General features: G+C 37.5%; 1 protein-coding gene across 6 annotated transcripts in view; it reads right to left on the reverse strand.

The window, feature by feature from the left end:
* Nucleotides 1–19,557, reverse strand: part of AP3B1 (adaptor related protein complex 3 subunit beta 1) — a 290,306-nt gene that overhangs the window by 159,841 nt on the left and 110,908 nt on the right. For 4 of the 6 annotated variants that reach the window (XM_055299187.2, XM_055299189.2, XM_055299190.2 and 1 more), the window contains exons 8-11: nt 14,659–14,814; nt 10,151–10,248; nt 8,614–8,668; nt 8,456–8,527 (exon numbers count right to left, since the gene is read on the reverse strand). In XM_055299187.2, coding sequence (XP_055155162.1) covers nt 8,456–8,527; nt 8,614–8,668; nt 10,151–10,248; nt 14,659–14,814 — 381 coding nt within the window. The remainder of the gene's footprint in view (nt 1–8,455; nt 8,528–8,613; nt 8,669–10,150; nt 10,249–14,658; nt 14,815–19,557) is intronic. The other 2 variants (XM_063612139.1, XM_063612140.1) reach the window with 1 other exon arrangement.

Below are 19,557 nucleotides of genomic sequence, written 5' to 3' on the forward strand. Positions count from 1 at the left end.
GATAAAGAACATGTTATACACACACACACACACAACCATGGAATACTGCTCAGCTATAAAAAGGAACAAAATAATGGCATTCACAGAAACTAGACAGAATTGGAGACTATTATTCTAAGTGAAGTAACTAAGGAATGGAAAACCAAACATCGTATATTCTCACTCATAAGTGGGAGCTAAGCTATGAGGATGCAAAGGCATAAGAATAATACACTGGACTTTGGGGGCTCGGGGGAAACGGCGGGGAGTGGTGAGGAATAAAAGACTACACATGGGTACAGTGTACACTGCTTGGGTGACAGGTGCACCAAAATCTCAGAAATCACCACTAAAGAACTTATGCATGTAACCAAACACCACCTGTTCCCCAAAACCTACTGAAAAACAAACAAACAAAAACCAGTAAATGATCTAAATGCTCCAATTAGCAGGCAAAGACTGTAGGAGGAGTTCTTTACATATTCTGGGTACAAATCATTTATTCAGACACAAGTATTAGAAATATTTTTCCCAGATTATCTTTTAATTTTTAATTTTATTTTGATAACTATATTTTAACTTTTGGACAACTTTTTTTTCTTTTTTTTTTTTTGAGACAAGGTCTTACTCTGTCACCGAGGGTGGAGTGCAGTGGTGCGATCATGGCTCACTGCAGCCTCAACCTTGGGGGCTCAAGCAATCCTCCCACCTCAGCCTCCCAAGCAGCTGGAACCACAGGTGCATATCACCAAGCTCAGCTTATTTTTAATTTTTTTGTAGGGATGGAGTCTCGCTGTGTTGCTCAGGCTGGTCTCAAACACCTAGGCTCAAGCAATCCTCCTGCCTCAGCCTCCCAAAGTCCTAGGATTATAGGCATGAACCACTGCATTCAGCTGGACAACTTTTAAAAAACAATCTCAAACACATGAAAAAGCTACATGTATATAGTACAAAGAACTGTTGTTATTTTTCTGAATGATTTGAGACTACAGATGCCAATCTGATGCTACATTATCCCCGAAAACTTCTACGTATATTTCCTACAAACAAGAACATGTTCCACAGACTACAATACAACCAAGAAAATCAGGTCATTAAACTGATGCATTACTTTCATGCAATTGTCACTATGCATTTAAGTTTCAATAACTGTCTCAATGATGTATAATAAAAGGATCCTGTTCAATATCACATACTGTATTAAGTTGTCTCCTTTAGTCTGAAACAGTTTCTTAGTCTTTCTTTTAACTTATATGACCTTGACACTTTCGCTAATTATAAACCAAGTTTTTTTGGTAAATATCCTTGAATTTGGGTATAATTTAGATTTTATTATTAAACTCAGTTTTCATATGAACAATACATCATTCTAATATTGAACAGTCTTGAATAGTCCATAGTCCATCCTTTCCTTATTGGTTTGTAATATCTCCTCTACTATATGGTACATTTTTGCATGTATGGGCATGTTTCTAGGCTTTCTACTCTTTCTACTTACTTTTCTGTCTAAATATCACACTATTTTAATCACTATAGTTTTATATTCCTAACTGCACTCTATACCATACTTACTACTTCCTGAAAACAATGCTGTTTCATAATCCCTTGTGTTAGCATGAATTATGTTTTTCACCTACTCTAACCCTTCAACCTCCCAATCAACCTGCCAACCAAGAAAAAAATTCACAATATTATTCTTTTAGGATCCACCCAAACATCATCTTTTCTAAACCTCTCATAGAATTAGCTCCACCTTTCTGTTCTTCACAACACTCAATTCAAATATCTGTATCACTTAAAACACACAGTACTAAAATAAGTTAGTTAGAGACAGGGTCTCACTCTGTCACCCAGGCTGGAGTGCAGTGGCATGATCAATGGCTCACTGCAGCCTCAACTTTCTGGGATCAAGTGATCTGCCCACCTCAGCCTCCCAAGTAGCTAAGATTATAGACATGCGCCACCACGCCTGGCTAATTTTGATTTTTTTGTAGAGACAGAGTCTCACTATGTTGCCCAAGCTGGTGTCGAACTCTTGGCCTCAAGCAATCCTCCCACCTTAGCCTCCCAACGTGCTAGCAATACAAGCATGAGCCACTGTGCCAAGCCCTGAAGTTATTTATTTATTTATTTATATTATTATACATTAAGTTCTAGGGTACATGTGCACAACGTGCACGTTTGATACATAGGTATACATGTGCCATGTTGGTTTGCTGCACCCAACAACTCGTCATTTACTTTAGGTATTTCTCCTCATGTTATCCCTCCCCCAGCCCACAAACCCCCACAGGCCCCGGTGTGTGATGTTCCCCACCCTGTGTCCAAGTGTTCTCATTGTTCAGTTCCCACCTATGAGTGAAAGCATGCAGTGTTTGGTTTTCTGTCCTTGCGATAGCTTGCTGAGAATGATGGTTGCCAGCTTCATCCATGTCCCTGCAAAAGACATGAACTCATCCTTTCTAATGGCTGCATAGTATTCCATGGTGTTTATGTGCCACATTTTCTTAATTCAATCTATCATTGATGGACATTTGGGTTGGTTCTAAGTCTTTGCTATTGTGAATAGTGGTGCAACAAACATACGTGTGTGCATGTGTCTTTATAGTAGTATGACTTATAATCCTTTGGGTATATACTCAGTAATGGGATCACTGGGTCAAATGATATTTCTAGTTCTAGATCCTTGAGCAATCGCCACACTGTCTTTCACAATGGTTGAACTAGTTTACACTCCCACCAACAGTGTAAGAGCGTACCTATTTCTCCACATCCTCTCCAGCATCTGTTGTTTCCTGTCTTTTTAATGATCACCATACTAACTGGCGTGAGATGGTATTTCACTGTGGTTTTGATTTGCATTTCTCTGATGACCAATGAGGATGAGCATTTTTTTCATGTGTCTGTTGACTGCATAGATGTCTTCTTTTGAGAAGTGTCTGTTCATATCCTTTGCCCACTTTCTGATGGGGTTGTTTTTTTCTTGTTTTTTCTAGATATTAGCCCTTTGTCAGATGGGTAGATTGCAAAATTTTTCTCCCATTCTGTAGGTGGCCTGTTCACTCTGAAGGAAGTTTCTTTTGCCATGCAGAAGCTCTTTAGTTTAATTAGATCCCATTTGTCTATTTTGGCTTTTTGTCACCATTGCTTTTGGTGTTTTAGTCATGAAGCCCTTGCCCATGCCTATGTTCTCAAAGGTATTGCCTAGATTTTCTTCTAGGGTTTTTATGGTTTTAGCTCTAACATTTAAATCTTTAATCCATCTTGAATTAATTTTTTTGTATAAAGTGTAAGGAAGGGATCCAGTTTCAGCTTTTTATATATGGCTAGCCAGTTTTCCCAGCACCATTTATTAAATACAGAATCCTTTCCCTATTGCTTGTTTTTGTCAGGTTTGTCAAAGATCAGATGGTTGTAGATATGCGGTGTTATTTCTGAGGCTTCTGTTTTGTTCCATTGGTCTATATATCTGTTTTGGTACCAGTACCATGCTGTTTTGGTTACTGTAGCCTCGTAGTACAGTTTGAATTCAGGTAGCGGGATGCCTCTACCTTTGTTCTTTTGGTTTACCATTGTCTTAGCAATGTGAGCTCTTTTTTGGTTCCGTATCAACTTTAAAGTAGTTTTTTCCAATTCTGTGAAGGAAGTCATTGGTAGCTTGATGGGGAGGGTATTGAATCTACAAATTACCTTGGGGAGTATGGCCATTATCACTGTACTAATTCTTTCTATCCATGAGCATGAAATGTTCTTCCATTTGTTTGTGTCCTCTTTTATTTCACTGAGCAGTGGTTTGTAGTTCTCCTTGAAGAGGTCCTTCACATCCCCTGTAAGTTGGATTCCTAGGTATTTTATTCTCTTTGTAGCAATTGTGAATGGGAGTTCACTCATGATTTGGCTCTCTGTCTGTTATTGGTGTACAGGAATGCTTGTGATTTTTGCACGTTGATTTTGTATCCTGAGACTGCTGAAGTTGCTTATCAGCTTAAGGAGATTTTGGGCTGACACGATGGAGTTTTCTAAATATACAATCAGGTCATCTGCAAACAGGGACAATTTGACTTCCTCTTTTCCTAACTGAATACCCTTTATTTCTTTCTCTTGCCTGATTGCCCTGGCCAGAACTTCCAACACTATGTTGAATAGGAGTGGTGAGAGAGGGCATCATTGTCTTGTGCCGGGGAATGCTTCCAGTTTTTGCCCATTCAGTATATTGGCGGTGGGTTTGTCATAAATAGCTCTTATTATTTTGAGATACATTCCATCAATACCTAGTTTATTGAGTGTTTCTAGGATGAAGGGCTGTTGAATTTTGTCAAAGGCCTTTTCTGCATCTGTTGAGATAATCATGTGGTTTTTGTCGTTGGTTCTGTTTATGTGATGGGTTACATTTATTGATTTGCGTATGCTGAACCAGCCTTGCATCCCAGGGAAGAATCCAACTTGATCGTGGTGGATAAGCTGTTTGATGTGCTGCTGAATTCTGTTGCCATTATTTTATTGAGGATTTTTGCATCGATGTTCATCAAGGATATTGATCTGAAATTCTCTTTTTTTGTTGTGTGTCTGCCAGGCTTTAGTATCAGGATGATGCTGGCCTCATAAAATGAGTTACGGAGGATTCTCTCTTTTTCTATTGATTGCAATAGTTTCAGAAGGAATGGTACCAGCTCCTCTTTGTACCTCTGGTAGAATTTGGCAGTGAATCCGTCTGGTTCTGGACTTTACTGGTTGTTAGGCTATTATTATCTCAATTTCAGAGCCTGTTATTGGTCTCTTCAGAGATTCAGCTTCTTCCTGGTTTAGTCTTGGGAGGGTGTATGTGTCCAGGAATTTATCCATTTCTTCTAGATTTTCTAGTTTATTTGCGTGGAGGTGTTTATAGTATTCTCTGATGGTAGTTTATATTTCTGTGGGATTGGTGGTGATATCCCCTTTATCATTTTTTAATGCGTCTATTTGAGTCTTCTCTCTTTTCTCCATTAGTCTTGCTAGCGGTCTATCAGTTTTGTTGATCTTTTCAAAAAACCAGCTGCTGGATGCACTGATTTTTTGAAGGGTTTTTTGTGTGTCAATCTCTTTCCAGTCTGCTCTCTTAGTTATTTCTTGCCTTCTGCTAGCTTTTGAATGTATTTGCTCTTGCTTCTCTAGTTCTTTTAATTGTGGTATTAGGGTGTCAATTTTACATCTTTACTGCTTTCTCTTGTGAGCATTTAGTGCTATAAATTTTCCTCTACACACTGCTTTAAATGTGTTCCAGAGATTCTGGTATGTTGTATCTTTGTTCTCATTGGTTTCAAAGAACATCTTTATTTCTGCCTTCATTTCGTTATGTACCCAGTAGTCATTCAGGAGCAGGTTGTTCAGTTTCCACGTAGTTGAGCAGTTTTGAGTGAGTTTCTTAATCCTGAGCTCTAGTTTGATTTCACTGTGGTCTGAGAGACAGTTTGTTATAATTTCTGTTCTTTTACATTTGCTGAGGAGTGCTTTACTTCCAACTATGTGGTCAATTTTAGAATAAGTGCGATGTGGTCCTGAGAAGAATGTATATTCTGTTGATTCAGGACGGAGAGTTCTGTAGATGTCTATTAGGTCTGCTTGGTGCAGAGCTGAGTTCAAGTCCTGGATATCCTTGTTAACCTTCTGTCTCGTTGATTTGTCTAATATTGACAGTGAGGTGTTAAAGTCTCCCATTATTATTGTGTGGGAGTCTAAGTCTCTTTGTTGGTCTCTAAGGGCTTGCTTTATGAATCTGGGTGCTCCTGGATTGGGTGCATATATATTCAGGTTAGCTCTTCTTGTTGAATTGATCTCTTTACCATTATGTAATGGCGTTCTGATCTTTGTTGGTTTGAAGTCTATTTTATCAGAGACTAGGATTGCAACTTCTGCTTTTTTTTGCTTTCCATTTGCTTGGTACATCTTCCTCCATCCCTTTATTTTGAGCCTGTGTGTGTCTCTGCACATGAGACGGGTCTCCTGAATACAGCACACTGATTTGCCAGTCTGTGTCTTTTAATTGGGGCATGTAGCCCATTTACATTTAAGGTTAATATTGTTATGTGTGAATTTGATCCTGTCATTATGATGTTTGCTGGTTATTTTGCCCATTAGTTGCTGCAGTTTCTCCATAGCATCGATGTTTTTTACAATTTGGGATGTTTTTGCAGTGGCTGGTACCAGTTGCTCCTTTCCATGTTTAGTGCTTCCTTCAGGAGCTGTTGTAAGGCAGGACTGGTGGTGATAAAATCTCTCAGCATTTACTTGTCTGTAAAGGGTTTTATTTCTCCTTCACTGATGAAGCTTAGTTTGGCAGGATATGAAATTCTGGGTTGAAAATTGTTTTCTTTAAGAATGCTGAATATCGGCCTCCACTCTCTTCTGGCTTGTGGGGTTTTTCTGCTGAGAGATCTGCTGTCAGTCTGATGGCCTTCCCTTTGTAGGTAACCCAACCTTTCTCTCTGGCTGCCCTTAACATTTTCTCCTTCATTTCAACCTTGGTGAATCTGACAATTATGTGTCTTGGGGTTGCTCTTCTCGAGGAGTGTCTTTGGGGTGTTCTCTGTATTTCTTGAATTTGAATGTTGGCCTGCTTTGGTAGGTTGAGGAAGTTCTCCTGGATGATATCCTGAAGAGTGTTTTCCAACTTGGTTCCATTCTCCCCGTCACTTTCAGGTACACCAATCAAATGTAGATTTGGTCTTTTCCCACAGTCTCTTATTTCTTAGAGGCTTTGTTCATTTCTTTTAAGTCTTTTTTCTACAACCTCGTCTTCTCGCTTTATTTCATTAATTTGATCTTCAATCACGGACACCCTTTCTTCCACTTGATAAAATCGGCTATTGAAGCTTGTGCATGTGTCACAAAGTTCTCGTGCCACGGTTTTCAGCTCCAACAGGTCATTTAAGTTCTTCTCTACACTGTTTATTCTAGACAGCCATTCGTCTAACCTTTTTTCAAGGTTTTTACCTTGGTTGAGATGGGTTTGAACATGCTCCTTTAGCTTGGAGAAGTTTGTTATTACCAACCTTCTGAAGCCTGTTTCTATAAACTTGTCAAAGTCATTCTCCATCCAGCGTTGTTCCGTTGCTGGCAAGGAGCTGCAGTCCTTTGGAGGAGAAGAGGCACTCTGGTCTTTAGAATTTTCAGCTTTTCTGCTCTGGTTTCTCCCCATCTTTGTGGTTTTATCTACCTTTGGTCTTTGATGTTGGTGACCTACAGATGGGGTTTTGGTGTGGATGTCCTTTTAGTTGATGTTGATGCTATTCCTTTCTGTTTGTTAGTTTTCCTTCTAACAGTCAGGTCCCTCAGCTGCAGGTCTATTGGAGTTTGCTGGATGTCCACTCCAGACCCTGTTTGCCTGGTTATCACCAGCGGAGGCTGCAGCACAGCAAATACTGCAGAACAGAAAATATTGCTGTCTGGTCCTTCCTCTGGAAGCTTTGTCCCAGAGGGGCACCCGCCTATATGAGGTGTCTGTCGGCCCCTACTGGGAGGTGTCTCCCAGTTAGGCTACACGGGGGTCAGGGACTCACTTGAGGAGGCAGTCTGTCTGTTCTCAGAGCTCAAACACCGAGCTGGGAGAACCACTGCTCCCTTCAGAGCTGTCAGATAGGAACATTTATGTCTACAGAAGCTGTCTGCTGCCTTTTGTTCAGCTATGCCCTGCCCACAGAGTGGAGTCTATAGAAGCAGTAGGCCTTGCTGAGCTGCAGCGGGCTCCGCCCAGTTCAAGCTTCCCAGCCACTTTGCTTACCTACTTAAGCCTCAGCAATGGCAGACGCCCCTCCCCAAGCCAGGCTGCTGCCTCGCAATTCAATCTCAGGCTGCTGCGCTAGCAGTGAGCAAGGCTCCATGGGCATGGGACCTGCTGAGCCAGGCATGGGAGAGAATCTCCTTGTCTGCCGGTTGCTAAGACCTTGGGAAAAGCGCAGTATTTGGGTGAGAGTGTCCCGTTTTTCCAGGTACAGTCTGTCCCAGCTTCCCCTGGCTAGGAAAGGGAAATCACCCGACCCCTTGCGCTTCCTGGGTGAGGCAACGCCCCACTCTGCTTTAGCTCACCCTCTGGGGCTGCACCCACTGTCCAACCAGTCCCACTGAGATGAACCAGGCATCTCAGCTGGAAATGCAGAAATCACCCATCTTCTGCATCAGTCATGGTGGGAGCTGCAGACTGGAGCTGTTCCTATTCGGCCATCTTGGAACAAATCTCCGAAGTTATTTATTTAAATGCCTGTCTCCTTCAGTAATCTGTGAGTTATTCACGTTGTAGGTAGCATGGTTTAACTTTACATTATCAGAATGTAGTACAGTAATTAGTATATAATAATATAGATTGAAAAGTATAAAGAAAAACCATTAATTGTATCAATATGTTTTGAAAAGCAGGACTGCATCCCACAGATGCTAAAAGCTATAGATATATCTCTTCAAAACAAATGTGTTAAAAGCCTCTGAAGAATGAAAGCATACATACCTTCAGTGTCTTGATCATAGTTGGATCAGTTGACCTAACATAGAAACTCTTCAGATAAGGTTCGAATATCCCCTAGATTACAAAAATAAATACAAAAATACATTATGGTACTAATGTGTTCATGTGTCTCTTAAATTACATGTTCAGAACATACATACCTTTCTTTGAATTGACATAGTTGCTATATTTTGTAGGACAATATACTGCACCTCCCTAAAAATCAAAAGAGAATTTTTACTGGGTATACGTTCCAATGAAACATCTTTGAGTAAGCACTACAACAATGAAAAAGAATTAGCAATAATTTCAAGTGAATGAGACTCTTAAATGTAATAATGAAAAGTTTTTAGTAAATCTTAGACGTGTGTCTTTTTAATGCACTTTTCCTACAAAATACCAATAAATTAGACATGATTCATCATGAAGAATAGTTAAAACAAATTTTATAATAAAGTGCTCCTAAAATATGAAGTTAACATTGTAGCTGCTTTGAACACATCCAAGGAAGGTATTCTTAAGGTTAATGGGGGTAAATATGACCACACTGTTATTATAAACTCATTAAATAACTTATTCTTCCCAGGGCAAAGGCCAGATTTAAAAAGTAGTCATGTTATTTTTAGACCCAAATATCTAATAAATGAACTGAATCTGGTATAAGGCTTCATGTGAAAGACCAATTCCAGGTCTTTTTGATATCCTTTCAACTAGCCATAGGAAAAAAAAAGTATTGAACTAGCAAAAGAGAAAAATAATAGCTGGTTATAAAGATAGGGAGAATAAATGGCATCTCATTTGTTACTAAGCCAGTCAAGAGCTAAAATTGTGGACTAAGTTCCAGTTAAGGGCAAAAACAAATACATAGTTTTTTCCTTCCAACCCAGTTAGTGGAAACAAGCACTCAATGAAAAACATTGTTTCAAATTAAAACAACTAATTACTGAAAAATAGCTAAGGTATGTCAAATAGCTAAAATGAAGGTATTCTTAAACACAGAGAACAAATGTCTGAATTAAACCTGAAATCATGATTCTCATGTTATATGTCATGGAAACTCAATAAATTGTTTTGAATTGCTAACCTAAACCACTAAATTATAAAGAGGTGAAATTAAAGAAGGTGGCATGCTCTTTCTGTCTATCTGAAACTAAGAGTACGCAATCTTTAAAATGAGTAGCTATTAAAAACACAGCTCTCTTTTTAGAGTGGAGCAAAGCAGAGTAATTAAATATTTCAGCTTTATAGGAAGCACAATTCTGGCATAAACTACATTACTTAGCATACACATTGCTCTGTATAAAACCATGTATTAATACATTGAGTAAGTCAATCTGATAGTACTTCAGTATAGTTTTTCAGTGATTCCAGACTTACCAAAACTTCCAAACATCATTATTGCCATACCTAAAAATTTCAAACACTAATACTAGGCTACTAGTGACACCCTGGTATTATGCCACAAAATATTTTCAATATCTTTGGGCTTGAGGTTAAAAAAATTTCAGTATTTATCATTAAGTTTGAGATAAATGTATAAAGACTTTTATAATAATCCCCTTAAGTATGAAATCTTACTGATTGATTGATTAAAATATAGTCAGAGTTATATATTAAATGCCTGAAAGATTACATTTGTTCAAACATTACTTTTGAAGGAATACAAAAGAAAAAAATATATATAAAATCATGACCTACCTATTGCTACGAAGTAAACGCACTAGTGATTTAGAAATTATGCCAGCTTCAGATTTTGGTGATATGTGCCAATACAGCTGAGCAACTGCCATAACCACCTACAAGATAAAGCATAAAAATAACAGGAACTATGAATACTAGAGCACTCTACAACTTCAAAATCCATTCCTACACATTATTTCCTCTAAGTCCTACAAATTCCTGTGATGTAAAATGGAATGTTACTCTTTGTAGTGAGTTGAAGAAGTGTCCCCCACCCCCCAGGGCCCAATTCTATCCTCAGAATCTGATCTTATTTGGAAGTAGGATCTCTGTAGAAATTATTTAAGAATTGAAATGAGATCATGCTGGTTAAGAGCCCTAAAACGAATGAAAGTGTCCTTATAAGATAAAAAAAAGGACAAAAAGAGACACAGTGAAGGCCATGTGAAGATGGAGATAATTAGTGTGATACATCCATAAGCCAGGCAATGCCATGGATTGCTGGCAATCACCAGAAGCTAGAAAAGAGATGGTCTCTCCCTCACAGCGTACAGAAGGAACCAATACTGATTACACCTTGATTTCAGACTTCTGGCTTCCTGAAATGTGACAGAATAAATTTCTGTTGTTTTAATCCACTCAGTTTGTGGCAATATGTATGGCAGTGCTATGAAATGAATACATCCTCAGAAAAAAAAAAAAGACACTGAATGAACTGCTCAAGGTGTAACAGCTAGTACGTGGCAAAGCTCAAGACATTCGAAATTCCATGCTCCTCAGCTGCTGCTCTGAGATTGGGGCTTGTTAAGAATTGTAAGCATGCCTTTCTAAATGAAGCCAGGATAACGGTAACTAGTAGGCTGAAATAAAGAAAACTCAGCACATTTAAGTTACAATTAAAGAAACTCCATTAAAACAAATACATCTACAGCAGTAGCATTTAAAATAATCTTGTTTTTAAAAACACAGAACCTTAAAAATGGCTTCCGGTTCAAAGCCATTGTAAGGGTGATTCAAAGACTGGGCACAGTGGCTCACACCTGTACTCCCACCCCTTTGGGAGGCCGAGGCAGGTGGATCACTTGCGGTCAGGTATGGGACCATCCTGGCCAACATGGTAAAACCCCATCTCTACTAAAAATACAAAAATTAGGTTAAGTGTGGTGGTGCACGCCTGTAATCTCAGTTACTTGGGAGGCTGAGAGAGAAGAATCGTTGAACCCAGGAGGTAGAGGTTGCAGTGAGCCGAGATCATGCCACTGCACTCCAGCCTGGGCAACAGAGTGAGACTCTGTCTCAACGAAACAAAACAAACAAAGGGTGATTCGAATTTCTTTGTCTCAAAACAGAAGAGTACTGTTTCCCCTAAGTGCCTCTACACTCAGATTCAGAGTGACAACTGCAGAGACATAGCTACAGATGTTACCAATGCTGCCTTTGGCTCAAAGGACACACTAATATTAATTTAATTCTGCCTGGTCTATAATGTTTGAACAAATATATAGCAAAAGTTCTATTAATATATATGTCTAAATAGTATACAGCACAGGAGAATGTTTGAGGTTAAAAAAAAAAGTTTCTTCAGAAACTAAAGAACTGTTTTAAAAAATACAGTATACAGGGTCCTAAATTTACTATCATTTCTTGTACTTTCTTACAAGTTTGATTTATAGCTTTAAGACATTAGTTGAGAATTTAAAAAATGCAAGAATATCTCATTTCTTCACTTGTGAACTGCAAATATAAGTTAGTTACAAAATAAATTCTCCTGAGTTTTAAATCTTACAAAATAAAAGAATCTCAATTAATGATTGACCTAATCCAAGATCAGTCATTTAAAAAAATATTAACACATATACCTGGCTAATAAGTATTAGTAAATGATAGAAAAGAAAGCTGAATCTTAATTTTAATCTATCTTACAGATAGTAAATCCTTTTCCCTCAAAAATAAAAGTCCAATCCTACCGGCAAGAAAGCAAACTGTACTTCCAATACATGTCAATGTTGTTAAAATTCTAGCTGCCACTTGGCATGCCATCTATTCCAATATATTAGGGTACTCCAAAATCCAAAAGGACTAAATGAGCCTCTTTTTCCTCAGTATTTAGAAATCTAACAGTTTAAAGTCTCTTTGATACCCAGAATTTGAAATGTATAGGCTAATTTGTAAACGCCATGAAAAAAGTTCCCAAAACTTCAAAATCCAAAAAGACTAAAAATACACAACCTTATAGGCCTTCTACAGTTACATCATGCCTGTTCATAATAAAGTGCATCCTATAAACACTTTTCTACTCTTAACCATTCATGCCACTGTCACCTTATTTAGACTGTTAGAATAGCCTCCTAACATTCCGCTTTCAGTATCTATCTCCAATACAAACTACATAGCAATGACGTATTATGTTTCCTGAAAGAAATTCTCAAAGTCTCTCCATAAACTCAAGTATGAGGTTAAAAAAAAACTATCCACAATTCTTCAAACGTTAGCCTTTACTCATATTTAGCAGCATCCCAAAACAAGGTACCAAAATATACTGACACAAAAAGTAAACCACCTCTATATGGTAGAGCATCAAGTAAGCAGGGAACCCAAACAAACTGGGAACAAAAGTACAAACTGCCACTATTTGTTTCACTATTTGAGAACGTTTTTGATCTGTAAGTATTTGAACTATAAAATCAATTTCTAAGATCTAGTTAAATGAACAGTGAGTCACTCATAAAATAGAGTTTAAGATGGCAAATTACAGCTACCTAACTAGCATCTGGCTAAGCTGAAGATATTAAAATATAAGCATATTTTACAACATCCATGAAATAATATTTTTGTTATGACTGGGCATGATTACGGAATAATGGTTTGGAAACTAAAAGGTATTAGACAAAAATTGTTGCTGATAACTAGGATATACAAAGCTGTAAGCTCTAAATTCTCAAAAATCAGAAAAAATAATGCAAATTCCACATATTTGAAGTTTTTACTAAGTGAAAAGAACAATTTATTAAGAATATTTTCTCAATTAAAATCTTTAAGAACTGTTTAACTTAAATCTGTCAAGCCTTTAGATATAACTGCCAGTTAACAGGAAACACAGAATATAAAAGAATTAAATGACACTATAAAAGATGCAACCATCCCATTCCAGTAGGTATAGCAAAAAAATAAATAAATAAACAAAATAAAAAGAAGCAGCAGCAATCAGACAAATCCAGAAGGACATTCTGCAGAACTTGAGAGGCTTTAAAAGATGCAATGCATTAGATAATGGTTTGGATAAATCATCCAAAAAGAATAATTTAAGATCAATTGGTATTAAATGAAATGAAATTTTATTAAAATAAAAAGTGGAGAGGACTGACTAGAGAAAAAAAGGTTAGAAAATGTTATGTACAGTATGATTTTTATCTTGGTTAAAATATACGTGTATATATATATATACACATATATATGTATGTATAACCATGAATATATGTATATTTATGCAGATCAAAAAGATCTGGAAGAAAATACACTAAGACATAAGTGGTTTCTGAGTGTTGAGAATGTGATGTTTTAATTTTCTTTTTAGTTTTGCTAGTCCGTATTTTTTTTTTTTTTTAATTTTATTATTATTATACTTTAAGTTTTAGGGTACATGTGCACAACATGCAGGCTTGTTACATATGTATACACATGCCATGTTGGTGTGCTGCGCCCATCAACTCGTCATTTAGCATTAGGTATATCTCCCAATGCTATCCCTCCCCCCTCCCCCCACCCTACAACAGTCCCCGGAGTGTGATGTTCCCCTTCCTGTGTCCATGTGTTCTCATTGTTCAATTCCCACATATGAGTGAGAACATACGGTGTTTGGTTTTTCGTCCTTGCGATAGTCTGTATTTTCTAATTTCGTATTGTACACATGTATTCTTCTAAAATATAAATGGTTATATAAAATAAAAAGGTGTCGAACAAACAAAAAAACCTATGACCCAAACAAAGATGATTTTTAATTACTATTACTATCAATTTACATTTATAATATGTGAGGCATTACCTTTGTTATAGTCTCTTAAAAATTCTATCAGACAGATACAAACAGTATGGACTGATACCAGATCAAGTACCCTCAATCACAACGGTATAACTGATAAATATACATACTCCTTATATAAGAGCTAATATAATCCAACCAATTGAGAAACAACTTAGAAATAACTTATCTTAGGGAAAGCCAATTAACAAAACCACTAAAAAGTAAATGAAGTCCAATAGGCCAAACCAAGTATTCTCATCAAAACCTAACTCTGCATACCTGGAAACATGGAAGGCTGAAATATATTTAGGTATTACTTCCCAGACATTAGGTCTCTAAATCTATAGCTTACATTCCACACTGTACTTCCAACTATCCACTACATGTCATTTCGTGTGTAAACAAACAAATGCTCCATTAGCACACACAGACTCACTTACTAAATATTTTTAATTGCTGTTTTTTAAAAACCAGTGAATTATTTCTTATAAGGATTTTAACATACCGCAGCATTCCTGCTCTGAAGCAAAGGCTTTGTATTTCTAATTAAGAGTCTATGGTCTGGATCCATAGTATATAGCTTCTTCCTTTTGTCAGTCTTTTCCTTCTGATCATCATCAGATTCGTAGAAATTCTTTTCATTGTCTTCTAATTCATCACCCTACAATGAAGGAAATCCAATCCCAACACTACTTTAGACCTTGAACAATCCGCATATTATACAGTCAAAGAAAACTTTCTTTTAAACATCTACAATAACATTTTACTACAGAATACTTCTGCTGAGGCAATTTAAAAATATTACACAACCTATATCGAATAAAGGCCTTGATTTTTCTCATATTTTATAACAAGTTACTGTGCTATAGATGATGTGCTTCTATTATATTACAAAGTAAATTTTTTACTATTAAATCCCCATAGAAATACGTATAGTCCCTCAAAAGGAACACATGACCATTAGATCTTAACAAGGCCTATAATACTACCCAAAACCTGAAAACTACTTCCACGAATTGTCAGCCACTCTGTAACTAGATCAAAGAGTCAAAAAAAGAGCATTGTTTGAATAGTAATATAAAAGAAATCATAGTAAAGTTTGACACATTAAAACTAGTGTTGTTAAGTAGGTCCCTGAGTTGTCAAGAAAATGTCTCAGTTTGAGATTTATAAATATCTACAGGAGTTGATTCTAGGTTTTTGTTTTGAATTCTTTATCTCTGCCAATAAAATATGCCTACAGGCATTTAGTCCTCAAAACAAACAAAAAACCAAACAAACACAATAATAGCCACGTACATCCAATTCAACTACTGTTTAGAGGTAACTTCCGCTACCAAGTATCTGAAACACACTTTCTGCTTCCAGGAAGATGGAGTAGATGTACTTTTCCCCATCTCTCTCACTAAGTAGATCTAGAAAATCAGAACACTACATGTAAAATATATATAAAACAAACATAAGAAGACTTTGAAAGGCAAAAAGGAGGAGGACTGGATAGGAACCTCAAGATCCAAAGAAAGACAGACCAGTGAGTTCCCTGGGTTTTCTTTTTATTTCATATATCCACAACTTGGTACAGAAGCTGGCAACAAATGCAGATGAAAGAAACCCCCAGAACTGCTCTCTCTAGCCAAAGGACCAGGAAAGGGGCAGTCTAGCAAGACATAAAACTTTTAGAACTAACTACTCAAGTGCAGCCCAACACCAGATAAAAAATTATGGCCCTACCCCCATCCCCACCAGTAGAGGCTGAGATGGTGATCCTAGACTTCTACCCTTATTAGGCTGTAATGAGATGCCCCAACCACCTCACTAGGTGGTTTCAGAAAAGGCCAAGATGGGATTGAGATTTCCATCTCTACCAGGAGGTAACAAGGCATTCTGATATTGTCAGTGAAGACCAAGTGAGGAGCTTGGACTTCTAAGCCCATCCATTAGTGACAAGGTGACCTTATTCCTCCTCACTGTGATGATGTCAGAGGAGGCCTAGTGCATAGTCGGGACTTGCAGCACCACATCTACTAGTAACCAAAGTCAGCCCCGCCCACACCTTGGTGGTTGTCAGGGAAGGACACACGTAGAACAGTACCTTGTATCCCTCCTAGCCAGACAGCTATCAGAGAAAGATGGTTGGGGAGCCAGAAATCCCACACTCACCTATGGTAACAATTAGTACAATCCCTCTGAGGTGTCAGTGGAGGATGAGCAGGGAATCTGGACTTCTGCTACGACCTGGCAGTAATGAGACAGCACCCCTCTCTCTTTCCACCACCCTTCCCTGCTAGAGCAGTATCAAACAAAACCAGTTAACCTGAACGTTTACATAAGATCCAGTCTCAAAGTATACAAGATGTCCAAGTTTCAGTTAAAAAATCACTCATCATTCTAAGAGAGAAAAAAAGGAAGATCTCAAACTGAATAAAAATAGATAACTAGCAGATGCCAATACTAAGATAATAGAGATATTGGAATGATCTGATTATTTTAAAAAAATCATTAAAAAATGCTTCAATGAGCAATTGAGAACATCCTGGTAACAAATACAGAAATAGAAGGTTTTAGCAAAGAATTATAAAGTCTAGATCGGGCGCAGTGGCCCACGCCTGTCATCCCAGCACTCTGGGAGGCCAAGGCGGGCAGATCACCTAAGGTCAGGAGTTTGAGACCAGCCTGGCCAACATGGCAAAACCCTGTCTCACTAAAAATACAAAATTAGCCTGGCATGGTGGGGCACACCTGTAATCCCAGCCACTCAAGAGGCTGAGGCAGGAGAAGAATCACTTGAGCTCGTGAGGCGGAGGTTGCAGTGAGCCAAGATCGCACCATTGCCCTCCAGCCCGGGTAACAAAAGCAAAACTCCATCTAAAAAAAAAAAAAAAAAAAAAAAAAAGGCCACGCACAGTGGCTTATGCCTGTAATCCCAGCACTTTGGGAGGCCGAGGTGGGCGGATCACGAGATCAGGAGTTAGAGACCAGCCTGGCCAACATGGTGAAACTCCATCTCTACTAAAAATACAAAAATTAGCCGGGCATGGTGGTGGACGCCTGTAATCCCAGCTACTCAGGAGGCTGAGGCAGGAGAATCACTTGAACCCTGGGAGGCGGAGGTTGCAGTGAGCAGAGATCGTGCCACTGCACTCCAGCCTGGGCGACAGAGCAAGACTCAAAAAAAAAAAATTATAAAGTCTAAAGAAAGAAATAGAAGGTATAAAGACCAAATAAAAATTGTTATGACTGGCAAATACAAGAACCAAAACTAAAAACCTAATGAATGGAATCAAAAGCAGAGGAGGGGGACAAAAGAAATAATCAGTAAACTGGAACACAGAACAAGATTTACCCAATCTGAATAGACTAGGGACAAAAAAAATCAAAACTAAAAAACAGCGTCTCAGAGACCAGTGAAACTACAATAAAAGACCTAACATTCCTTTCATCTATTAATCAGTCCTGGAAGGGGAGGAGACAGAGGCAAGAGCTGAAAGAGAACTCAAAGAAATAATGACTGCAAACTTTTTAAATCTGGTGAATAAAACTACAAATTGAGGAAGCTGAGTAAACCCTAAACAGGATTAAACCCAAAGAAATCCAAAACAACACACATTATAGTAAAACCTCTGAAAACTAAAGACAAAGAAAAAAATAAATCTTGAAAGTGGCAAAGGAGAAATGACACTTTACCAGTAACAAAAAAACAAGTCTAATGACAGCAGATTTCTCATCAAAAACCATGGAGGACAGAACATTGTGGACCAACTGATGGAGAGGAACTATCAACAGAGAATCTTATATCTAGCAAAAATATATTTCAGGAATGAAGGAGGAGAAAATCAAGACATTTTCAGATAAAGGAGAACCAGAGTATTTGCCATCAGCAGACCTATCCTGAAAGAATGGCTAAAGGAAGCTCTTCAGACAGAAAGGAAATGATAAAAGATGGAATCTTCAAACATCAGGAAGGAAGAAAGAATATGGCAAGGAAAAATATGAGTAAATATAATAGTTTTTCCTTTTCCTCTGAGTCTTTTAAACTACATTAGATGGCTGAAGAAAAGTTATAACACTGATATGGTTCTAAATGCATATAAAGGACATACCTAAGAAAACTATTTATAAAGTAGAGAGAGAAAAGAGATGAAAGGGAGGTAAGTGGTTAAAAAGTTTGCCCCTTGAAGTGTAACTTGAGGACACCAGTAGACTGATGGTAAGATGATGAGTTACGCATGTATAATGTAATACCTACAGCAACCACTAAAAAAGCTATACAAAGAGATATATTCATGCTTTGGTAGAAAGATTACTTAAGGCCAAGGTAGAAATATTACTTAAGGCCAGGAGTTCTAGACCAGCCTGGGCAACAAAGCAAAACCTTTCCTCTACTACAAGTAAAAAAATAAAAAAAAACTCAGCCATTCATGGGGGTATGTACCCATAGTCTTAGCTGCTCAGGAGGCTGAGGTGGGAGGATCACTAGAGCCCAAGGGTTTGAGGCTTCAGTGAGCTATGATTAAGCCACTGTGCTCCAGCCTGGGTGACAGAGTGAGACCCTGTCTCTAAAAAACTTCAAAAAAATAGGTTTTAATTAATAAAAAAAGAGATATATTCAAATTAACTGTAGATAAGCAAAGATGGAATTCTAAAAAATGTTGAAATAACCCACAGTAAGAGAAATGAAGACTAGAGAGAACAAACAAAAAACAAAAAATTAAATGGGAAGCTTAAGCCTTAAAAAATTAGATTAAATGTAAATCAGTATGCCGATTAAAAGACAAAGGCTGGCAAAGTATATTAAAACCCATGACTCAACTATATGCTGCCTATAAGAAATTCACTATAAACATAAAGATAAAGGCAGGTTAAAAGTAAAAGGATAGAAAAATACATAATGTACTAATATTAATCAAGGGAATGCACAATGACTATATTAAATGAGATAAAGTACACTTCAGAGCAAAGAAAATTACAACAGAGAAGGACATTATAGAATGACAAAATGGATAATCTACCATATAATTCCATTTATATAACATTCTTGAAATAACAAAATTATGGAAACACAAAGATTAGTGGTTGCCAGGGGTTAAGGGTTGGGAGTAGGGTTAAGCATCTGGAAGAAAGTCGGTTTGGCTATAAAACGGCAACAAGAAGACTCCCTGTGATAGAAATAGTAAAGGTTATACCAGATCTCTCTCAATTATTTCTTACAATTTCATGTGAATCTAAATTATCTTTTAAAAAACATTTAATTGAATAAAACTAAGGAGATAAAAATCAGTAAGTCACTTAAAAGCAATTTATTGTATTTATACATTGTTATACATAACAATAAAGAAAATTATCTAAAATGTTTTAGGTTAATATCACTTAAGTATTTTTCCCTTGCTAGATGCCTACAGATTTT

Source organism: Symphalangus syndactylus, chromosome 11, assembly GCF_028878055.3.
Source record: "Symphalangus syndactylus isolate Jambi chromosome 11, NHGRI_mSymSyn1-v2.1_pri, whole genome shotgun sequence".
NCBI classification, from domain to species: domain Eukaryota; kingdom Metazoa; phylum Chordata; class Mammalia; order Primates; family Hylobatidae; genus Symphalangus; species Symphalangus syndactylus.